This window comes from Limulus polyphemus, unplaced genomic scaffold (assembly GCF_000517525.1).
Source record: "Limulus polyphemus unplaced genomic scaffold, Limulus_polyphemus-2.1.2 Scaffold243, whole genome shotgun sequence".
Taxonomy (NCBI): Eukaryota; Metazoa; Arthropoda; class Merostomata; order Xiphosura; family Limulidae; genus Limulus; species Limulus polyphemus.
Genome location: NW_013665853.1, coordinates 817,687 through 828,693, shown reverse-complemented (window position 1 = coordinate 828,693; position 11,007 = coordinate 817,687). Strand labels below are relative to the sequence as shown.

General features: G+C 35.0%; 1 protein-coding gene across 1 annotated transcript in view; it reads right to left on the bottom strand.

Annotated features, from left to right (window-relative positions):
• Positions 1-11,007, bottom strand: part of LOC106478715 (neuroendocrine convertase 1-like) — an 18,908-nt gene that overhangs the window by 5,309 nt on the left and 2,592 nt on the right. Inside the window, exons 2-7 of the mRNA XM_013939276.2 lie at positions 10,408-10,684; positions 10,078-10,302; positions 9,147-9,245; positions 6,988-7,203; positions 6,274-6,420; positions 5,243-5,310 (exon numbers count right to left, since the gene is read on the bottom strand). Coding sequence (XP_013794730.1) covers positions 5,243-5,310; positions 6,274-6,420; positions 6,988-7,203; positions 9,147-9,245; positions 10,078-10,302; positions 10,408-10,665 — 1,013 coding nt within the window. The 5' untranslated portion in view covers positions 10,666-10,684. The remainder of the gene's footprint in view (positions 1-5,242; positions 5,311-6,273; positions 6,421-6,987; positions 7,204-9,146; positions 9,246-10,077; positions 10,303-10,407; positions 10,685-11,007) is intronic.

Here is an 11,007-nt window from a genome sequence, read left to right as displayed (position 1 = left end):
AACCACTCGTAATTTTGAGTTTCGCACAAAGCAACACGAAAAGCTATCTGCGCATAACCACTCGTAATTTTGAGTTTCGCACAAAGCAATACAAAAATATATCTGCGCATATCCACTCGTAATTTTGAGTTTCGCACAAAGCTACACAAAAATATATCTACGCATAACCACTCGTAATTTTGAGTCTCGCACAAAGCAACATAAAAATCTACCTTCGCATAACCCCTCGTAATTTTGAGTTTCGCACAAAGCAACACAGTAATATTTCTACGCATAACCACTCGTAATTTTGGGTTTCGCACAAAGCAACACCAAAATATATCTGCGCATAACCACTCGTAATTTTGAGTTTCGCACAAAGCAACACAAAAAATATATCTGCGCATAACCCCTCGTAATTTTGAACTGATGCACTAGTGGGAAGCCAAACTAGTAAAGAGTACACACCGCCAACTCTTGGGTTACTCTTATCCGAATGAATAGTTAGACATAATCGTCGCTGCTATAACGCACTCACAACCTCAAAATGCGATGCCCATTTTACAGCAACGGATGACGGATCGTGGATCCTTGGATCCACAATCCGAGTACGCTGACCAATATATCTCATCCGGTTATTTCATGTCTTTTAAGATGAAGAAAGTAATGTTTTCAACAATGAACTTTAAGCTTTAAGAACCTATAAGATGGAAATTTTGTCCAGCCTTCGAATTTATTTATCTACGTATATTGTGTTCACTCCATCCTAAAAATATTGAAATTCACAATAATTACAAAAAAATGTTGGTGTTTTTTATTGTCCATAACTTATTGTTACGTATTTCACTTTCAAATGGCCTAAAACTGAGTTAAATTGTAAATTAGATTTAGAAGTTAAATAAATGCCGATACCTATCCAATCTATAACACCTGCCAACAAGATTTATGTACACAGTTTTTTAATACAAATATATATTTAATATACAAACAATAACGCAATTTAAAATAACGGTTATTACAAATAATGATCTATGTACAAAAGTTTTACAAACTTACAAAAAACATCGACTATTCTTTCTAGTCTGGAATTTCCTTGATGTCTTATCCAGGGTTCACGATAAGCGAATTAATTATGAAGAAGCAATTCACTTAACAGGGAGCTAGCTAGCTCTGTGGTCTTCGCTGATCACACGCCGATTACAGGTCGAGTTTTTTACCGCTGAAGTTATATAATGTTTTCGTAAAAATACTAATGTCTGATGTGAATCCGCTGAAGTTATATAATGTTTTCGTAAAATACTAATGTCTGATGTGAATCCGCTGAAGTTAAATGGTTTGAAATGTTCGAAATCTATATACGTTTTCCTAGTTAAATATCTAAAGTTCCCGGTTAATAAGCGTTAATCACGGTTAGAGCTTCCGGGGTTTATAGCACCAGCTATAAGCAAACCAATATTATATATTGTCTTTTGGCGTGTCGCGTTGGTTATACTTATAGGCGTGTGGAGAGTTTCTCAAAATTTCAGCTTACGCAACAATATAAACGATACACCAGTGTTTACGTGACACACATATATTGTTGACTCTTACACTCGAGAATTTTCTACAATTTTAGTGAATAGGCGGGAATTTCGCAACTCAGATTTAACAGTATAAGTTATGTACATTTCTACACATAAATTTAACTTAAACAAACATCAATATTAAATAAGATATATAATAGTAAATCCGTCACATTATTCATAAAATGCTACTTTTCATTTACTCTGTACATTAAGAGTTCACTTTCCACTTCCAGTCATTGTTTGATTCACTGGAGGTGTTATAGATGACTATTAAAATTTCCTGAACACCTTCAGATATGAGAGATGGTCATGTGAGCACGTATTCCTTGAACTGTGTGACTCTCGGGAATCACGTTACTAGCCTTACTAGTGCACAACACCCCATTATTCTTACGTCTGCAAGACACAGACAGTCATGCTGGATCCCGAGAGAGATACACTTTACTTAAAACATGACAGCGATACTGAATCCAGAAAGAGGGTATACATTACTTGAGACAAGAAGAGACTGAATATTTGAACGGATCAGATGTCTATATGATATTGCCTGCTTTATCGTATGTACCAACTATCAGTTACTGTGGACATGCTTCAAGCAATGTCCAAAGATGCATCATCTGTTCCAAGTCGATCTCTTTTGTACTTAATCTTCCGATTATGCTGAACTGAGCTTCTGTTTTGTATGAACATAGGCCAATTGCAAGACCAAGAGCTCTGACAGTTCACTTATGCCAGCCCCTCTCTCCAACGGAATCGACGTGTCTAGTGGTTTCCATTGTTTTATGTAACCATGAGGATCGTATCCAATGATAGATACTGTGTATTGGTTCTCGGTCCTTATCTTGCTGAAGGGGTAAATAATGATTCAGCAATTATACATCGCGTATTCCAAAATGATGTTGAAAGCATCAGAGCCTAGATACAAACACATGACGTGGTTATTGTGGATATAAGATTTAGGTGTGTATCTATCTTCTTTACAAACGGAGGTGTGACATTCTTTTCCTAAAAAGGGTGTTACTCGTATCTCACAGAGGAATCCAGTCTTTGGAGACTTGACACAAACGTGTGTTGGATGGTAGAAACAATAAGTCGGTTTGACAAGTGGCCTCTGCTTATACATACTGTAAATTTGTCTGTTTTTAATTCGTACACAGGTTGAGTACGTAATATACAAACGATTTTGGAGTTTCACCACATCGTTACTGTACATGGCGCAATTTCCGGTCATGCTCTATGTGATGATCGTGCACCTTGACAATTGTCCAGCAGCGTAGTTTCAACAGTCCAATCACACACAAATCCACAGAACCTTGGCCGATATGTACTTTATAAAGAATAGCATGAATATTCGTTTCATTCTTCAGCTACTAGAGGGATGTCACTGTTGAATAGATATGACGTGGAAGCAGCTTGTGTAGACGTTACGTGTGTCACGTTTCCATATGGAGATCCTTGTTGATTACATTACATACTGTTGTCAAGGGTGCGCGGACAGTCTTTGCCATTGACCTTTGTGTTTATGTATTCTCACCTGTTACAAGACGCTGTACTTTGCTTACCACGCCTGAGATACGACTTGTTGTAGATCTCTTTCTGAATAGTCCTGGGTTCCCATATCTATCCATATTCCTTTGTTTCCCAGTGCCATTAAGTACAACGGATCTTACATGGGCACTCCTCAAAGAGGTAACCTGAGCTACAGATCATCAAACTTTGATCTGGTGGTCGTTTAGTCAGATTACAGTATTCAACATCAATTAGTTTGTGAGACTTTTCAAAGTCTATTAATTCAGATATTTCTGCTCATGCAGGTTTGTTCTCTAAAAGACTAATCATATATGTTCTGTTACAGTGGGTATGGGTCTGCCACCTGGTGCAATTCAGGTACATACTGCTTTCTTTGCGACACCAAGCTCCAGCACAGATGACAATATCATGCACAACAAAGACTTTGGTCCATTCTACATGTGGCACAACAACCGGGTGCCTGAGTATGTTTATGGTACATAATACAATTGGCATGACTGTTGCCCATGTTCAGTTCAAAACACCCAGGGTTTGTAAAATCTGGTTTGTTCGAGGATGCATCAAGAGTGGAATCTGAAAGAGAAGCGTAGATTGGGTCCAGTTCTTTCAGTTAGACTGTCAACTGTAGGAGAATCACCAAGCATATAACATTTGGAATAATAGTGCTGCTGGTTGCATTCTCCCTTCAGTCCAACTTCACATAACACATAATGTAGGATAGATATGTAATCCTTCGGCATGACTGAATGGTGAATCCGTAATACTACTACAGTGTAAACCTTATAAGCTATTTCGTAAGCAAAGTGGCTAAACGTTATTGGTTCTATAGCAATAAAATCAATTACGTTTTAATATATAATGTGTAACTATGCGATTGGCTCTGTTTACTTAGTAAGCTGTAATTTCATTAGTTGACATATAGGGTGCACAAAATAGCGGTGGATATTTTTAAAGCTGGCTTATCTTTTGCCTTTCTTAATTTGCATTGCAAAATAAAAGGTTTAAACTGTGAATATAAATGTCCATGGTTAGTCCCGTTGCAGAAGAGAAAAAAAATTGCGATCTACACTTTTAGGCCAAAGATGCGTTATAAGAGTGATGGTCAAATCCTACTATTTGATTAGAGTAACCAAAGATTTGACCTTCCCTCTAGCTAGTGTTTATCAAGCACACTACCGTCAATGCAAAAAACGAATGCCTATGTAGGACACTACTTTACCGTCAATGCAAAAAAAATAATGTCTATCAAGCATGTGTGTGTTTGTTTTAAAGCAAAGCTACAATGAACTGCCTGCTGTTTTCACCGCGGGAGATAGAACCCCTGATTTTAGCGTTGTAAGTCCGTAGACTTAACGCTGTCCCACAGGGGGACGCCTATCGAGTACATTACTTTACTGTAAATACAAAAATATGTCTGTCTGCTTGTTTGAAGTTAAGCACAAAGCTGCACAAAGGGCTATCTGTGCTCTGCCCAGCTAAAATAGGGTATATTTGTTGTTTATTTCACAGTGAACTTGGGTTATCTGTGCTAGCCGTCACTAAGTTGAACTGAAAAATTTTTGTATTGACGGTAGTGTGCTTGATAAACACTAGTTTTTGTATTGACGGTAGTGTGCTTAATAAACATTATTTTTTTGTATTGACGGTAAAGTAGTATCCTATGTAGGCATTATTTTTTTATTGACTACAAATTAGTACATAGTCAATGAATATGGCATATCTGGTTATGACAAATTATATGATTCTATTGTATATTATTTTGGATTTATGGCAAAGCTACAAAGATCATTTGCCTCCGTCCTAATTTTGAACTGCTGACCATAGAGAAGGCAATCAAGTAACAGAATCCTGCCCCACACACACACAACCCAAAAAAAACTAAAATAAAAAAATCATTCACTGTCACTCCTATAACGCACCCATAACTTAAAGTACAGAGAATTGTTTGTGGTGTCGCACACATTCGAACCCGTCTTGCCAGCTCGGAAATCCAGAGCTCTAACACATGGCCAACCCTTCGTCCAATATGAATTCCACAAAAACTATTACTAAATTAAAAAAAAAATCAACCTACATTATATCTGGTTTATTTTACTTTGGAAATAAAATCCCCAATCACTTTAACAATGATATAAAAACGGTATAAAATTAGAATCTTAATAACAGACCTGCTGTTTACTGTACTCTGATGGTCCAAATCCTTCATATCAACAAAGTCAAAACTGATCGAATGGTCCTAGAAAAATGATAAAAAAGCAATGAACACTTTGTGAGTTTTGAAAATTTACTATATTTGTTTATTACAAGTAACAATTTTTGTAGTAAGGAAAATTACCTTTCAGAACAAGTACGACGTTTCGATCAATGGAGCGATCATTCTCAAGTATACACACCAGTGATCGAAACGTCGCACCTGTTCTGAAAATTATTCTCCCTTACTGTAAAAGCTTTACTTTGTGATCAAACAGTAATTATAATCAGTAAGTAAACTCAAAACGAGACTATTTCTATGTAATTGTTAGTTTTGTTTTATTGTTAAACACAAAGCTACACAATGGGCTATCTGTGCCGTGGCCACAGACTTAACATTGAGCCATTGGGTGATTTTTTCTGTATACCTTAAACAAATTACTCATGGGTATATAGAAAGACGAAAAGAAAGATGGTATTTTATAGATCACACTACATACGTAAATGTGATGTCATTAGGCGGGTAATTCAGAACTTGTAAAAAATTGATGTAACTGGACTACAACAGAATATTACAGTACCTTATTGCACAGTCTTTTAAGTTGGTGAAAGCACTTGCTAAATTCTTTGACGAGCTATTTTTGAAAAATTTATTTTTTAGGAAAAATGTATTTCATTTAGGTTCTGTTGCTTTAGAAGTTACATCAAGAATAGGTATTTGTTTAAGGTTTTCGCTATCTTTTATTTTTCTATTTGTACTCTCCAGTAAGCTGTCATCACATGTTTTACTTTGCTAAGTTTTCTATGGGTAGGTTCCTAAATAATTAAACAGTTATGAAGGAAAGTTTCACATATTAATCTTTGAAAAGTGCTCACTAATCAGATGTGTCTGTGAAACAACTTTTCTGCCATCTATATCAGATGTATAAGGTGTTTGTAATTTTAAAACTAGTTAATATTCTTTACAAGTAGTAAGAACAAAGTATTAACTTCCTGTGTGAACACTTACATAATTCTTGGCAATCTCTGGATTTTCAGGGTGCACACCATCATCTAATACAGCCAGATGTATGCCACTTCCGGTGTAGCCTGCTTTCCATACGGGAAGTATGTTCATGTCGTTTTCAGTTGGATATCCAATTTGCCCTCTGTTGTGCTAGAGAAAGAAGGGAAGGAATATGTTGAAATACGTTAAGTTTGTAAAGCTACAAATTAATCTAAATTTTTTTCAAATGGATGAAAAAAATCAGTCCAAGAATGTTAAAAACTTCATAACGTCTCCGTGGAACAGCGTTAAATCTGTGGACTTATAACGCTAAAATCCGGGGTTTGATTCTTTCGCTGGCGACAGTAGTTTTGCTTTAAAATACACTCCCATTAAAAGAAAGGCAAGACTTTTAATTTCTGATATATTTTCAAATAAATCTGCCAGTTATAAAATTCCAATCTTAAAGAACAAATACTTTGAAAAAAATTGTGATGTTCGTTTAGTTTTACGTGTAAAATAATTTAACAGTCTACACCGAAATAAAGATTAATTTTACTTGAATTATTTTTAAAATATCCGTTGATGGATACTTTCGTGTTCGCATGATAATATTTCGACAGTTTTACAAACATCAGGTACACGTGATAAGACCATACCAAAAGTAAAAGAAAAAAAAAAGAAATTCCTGTACATCAACCGAGTATGAATTAAAAACAACAACAAACTAATACCTACCAAGTACCACTGATCATGATAAAACGGATCGTTAAAGTTCATGTCAACTTCATCGAGAATAGCAGTTTCCTGTTCGTTCATTCTATAATAAATTGAATTATCCATAATTTCAACTTGCGGGAGTTCCACTGCTTTATCATAAATGATTTCGGGAAGGTCCGGGTCTAATTGTCGTTTTTGTCGAATCAAGAGCTGTTGTTGTTCTACCCATTCAATCTGTTCAAAAATAATAATTCAAGAAAAACGTTTGAACTTTGTCTGAGTTTATAGTTTGTGAAATATCCCTAATATTCTTATATGTTCTTCTGAAATAACATTTGTTCAAATAAACTAAAAAAAATCATTTATTTTCCAAGCATTCATGGCTTTTATTACTATAATAACATTTTGTCAGACGATTTGATGAGAGATTTCTTTTTGGTTTCTCGAGTATTCTTTTAATTATTTTTTAAGGCAAATGGTTATAACAGCATTGAAGCTCTGTAGTAAAAAATGTAACCCTACAATAAACACGACACCAGTGACGATCATCAGTAATATATAACTTGTAACTTTAGCTTGCATGAGTTCAAGCTAAGCATTAATTTTAGCGGTACTAGGATCAGAATTAACATACTGTCGAAAATAATCAACAGTTTGAAACAACTTCAGGACGTAACGACGGTTCTCTGTTGGAGAAAGAACCCTCTTTGCTGTCATTTATTGTGTAAATAATTTAATTAGTTTAATTTTTTACCAGGCTTGAAAACAAATCTAAAACTGTGTTGTTGTTTTTTTATATTGATAGCATCCTGTGTTGTTGTTTTTTACAAATCATCCTGATTATTGTAGACATGAACAAAATAAAAGATTTGACTGGTGTTAAGCCTAAAACTACACAATGGGCTATTTGTGCTCTGCCAACCACAGGTATTGAAACCCGATTCTTAGTGGTGTAAGCTTGCTGCTGAGAAACTTGGAGGCACGTAATAAAAGAATGACATTACTGTAACCATTAACATATTTCTACAGTTTTGCTTATATGACATGTTGCCAACATTTCTGTAAAATTTAAGTGAAACGCAATAAATTCAGTGTGATCATTAATTCTCTGAAATTGAACCATAAAAATACTTGGATGAATAAATCTTCAAAAATATCCATTTAAAAAAGTAAAGAAAAATGAATCGGAATGAATTAAATTGAAATAATGAGGATTAACATAGCCGTGAATAACCACTGTCGTTGTTGATACTTTACTGTTTTTTTTTCTTTGAGAATGTTTAAAAACAAACATTCTAAGGTGTGCCTTATCTGAATATCAGCAAACTTTTTAAAGCTTCCACGACTGCTTTAAGACGTCTCACAGATTTATTCCTCTGCCCAACTAAAGTTATTTCTAAATATTATATGCTCTCACTTCATGAAGACATAATCTCGTAAAGGATCAGTAAGTCGATAAAAATTTGAAAACAAACTGTGTTAAACTGTTTTTAACAGAGTATAGTAAGTTAAAACTATGGGATTTCTACTACTCTTCAACGAGTACTTTTCTGTCACAACAAAACGACGAAGAAAAACATTTACGGAATTATCACAATAAGTATAATATATAATGAATAATCTCGAGATCTGACTTTCTGTAGAATTATTTCCTATGTTAATTCATTTGTGTGTGACAGGCTAACTCACAATAGGTCGGGAGGTGTCCCTATCTAGATGACGTGAACCCTACTAACAGGATGCCGGGGGGGGGGGGTGGGTCACAACTCGCCTGGAAAGTATTCCAGGCACGACGAGGGTCTAAGAGTAAGTTTTCTATAGTTACCTGAAGGTAGAGGGCCTATAACCGAAAAATGAATCTTTAGAATGCGAACACGTGATACCTGAGTTTGATCCCAATAGTTTCTGAGTGGAGGTATGGAAATAATTTCAAAGATGGCATTCCCTGGATCCCGAGGAGAGCCAGAAATATAAGATTCGATGTCAGATTCGAGATAAGCGACCCAGAAACTATTGGGGATGATGGAGTTTGATCGGCACATTGAGGCCTCTATAGATCACGAGAGGGCTTTAAATCCTGCTGTATTTTATACCAGTTGTCTCTAATTCTTATTATAAAAGTAAGCTTCATTCAAGACCATTAAAACAGTAAACATGAGAAATAGTTCAACTTTTACCCTGTTGTCATGAGTCCATTTTTTCAGATGTCTAGTGGCAGCACGCTTACATCTCCGACAAACCGAATTATGCTTGAAGAGAAAGTAGTCATCAAAAATCTGAAAGTGAAAGGAAAAGTACCATTAACCCTAAATTCAGCTTGGAAAACGTAATTTCCAGTCTTTCTTTAAGAAACTTCAAGTTTTGTCTGACGTAATTCGGTGACCGTTTTAATTCAAGCAGTTCCTTAAAGTAACAAATAAAAAATGCACAGCGGTTTTTTTTTTCGTGCTATCATAAATTCATCCATTTAAGTCTTTTATTAATCAGGATTGTGAATTAATTAAGTTAATAAAATTGTCAAAATTAAAATCATGTATAATTTCTTCAGGAATAAATTTCACATTAGGTAAACAAAACATATCAAAAATAGGTAAAATACATATATAACGGGCAAACTGCCGGAAGGCTTCTTTATTAGAGACAATGTTTCGTGGACCTTTGTCTCGAAAGTCTACTAAAACATGTGTTTCCGACAAAAGATATTTTCCAACTGTTTGGGGCCCGGCATGGCCAGGTGGTTAGGGTGCTCGACTCTCAATCTGCGGGTCGCGGGTTCGAATCCCCGTCCCACTAAACATGATCGCTCTTTCAGCCGTGAGGGCGTTATAATGTGACGGTCAATCCCACTAGTCGTTGGTAAAAGAGTAGCCCAAGAGTTGGCGATGGGTAGTGAAGACTAGCTGCCTTCCCTCTAGTCTTACGCTGCTAAATTAGGGTCGGCTATATCGCAGATAGCCCTCGTGTAGGTTTGCGCGAAATTAAAAAAAAAAAAACAACAGTTTGTCAATTTTAAATATACTTTATCAACTGATATACCTCAACCACAATCTTCAAAGAAATGTCATAAAGTTATTTTATTAATTAGTTATTAAAACATATATATATTACCCTTCTAACAAGTTTCAGTTCATAATTTTGGGCAATTTCCTTTGCTACTGTTTCTCCTCCACTCAACTTCATTGCAAAAGTGTTTGTAAACATTGGTTTCTCATACGTTCTTGCCCGTTCAAGTGTCCTGAGATGTCTACGATGTCTTCCATTCTTATGCGAGTCTTTCAGAAAAGCAGACGATGTCTGTTTTGAAATATCCAGATTAAATGATGGTTTGTTTTTCTGAAAAATAGATAGTTTTTGAGAAATATTACTTTGATTAGAAACGTATTCAGTAGTGGTATTATTGAGAGACGTAATATTCTTGGCACGATAAGAAATTTCTACCTTCTGCGGGTTAGTTGAAGAAAGATGATTATCAACATCAATCAGAAAATTTTTCTTTAGGCTTTCATTCCTCTGCTCGGATTTCGAAGTAATATGGCTCTTTACTTGTTTTGGAGGAGATATAATGGCCGTGTTGTTTTTATTATAATCTTCACTCCATTGATTATGTTTCAAAGACCTCTCTCTTGTTTCCGCAAAAAGAAATATAAAACAAAAGATTGAAAAGTTCAATAGAATACATTCTTTTACGAGTTTCATTTCATACTGCCGCCGTAACCTATAGGATGAAATATAAAAATTAGTGTTTCTAATAACAATTCCTAAAGTTCGGCTATTGCAAAATAGAAACGTTAAACAAGCAATATATAGTCTAGATTCTGTTTCCCTAAAGTCATAATTAAAAACTATACGTTTCTGATTGTTATTACAATCATAATTTTTAACAATAATTTTTATCCTTAAAATTTACATTAAACATCAATGTCTAGTCAGAACTTATTGATCAGGAACGTTTTTATTATCATTTTATGTTCTGTTTTTCAGAGTAGCTCGTCAGTAAAATTCAGAATTAAAAGTAATTTTTTTTTCTTAAAGTAACGT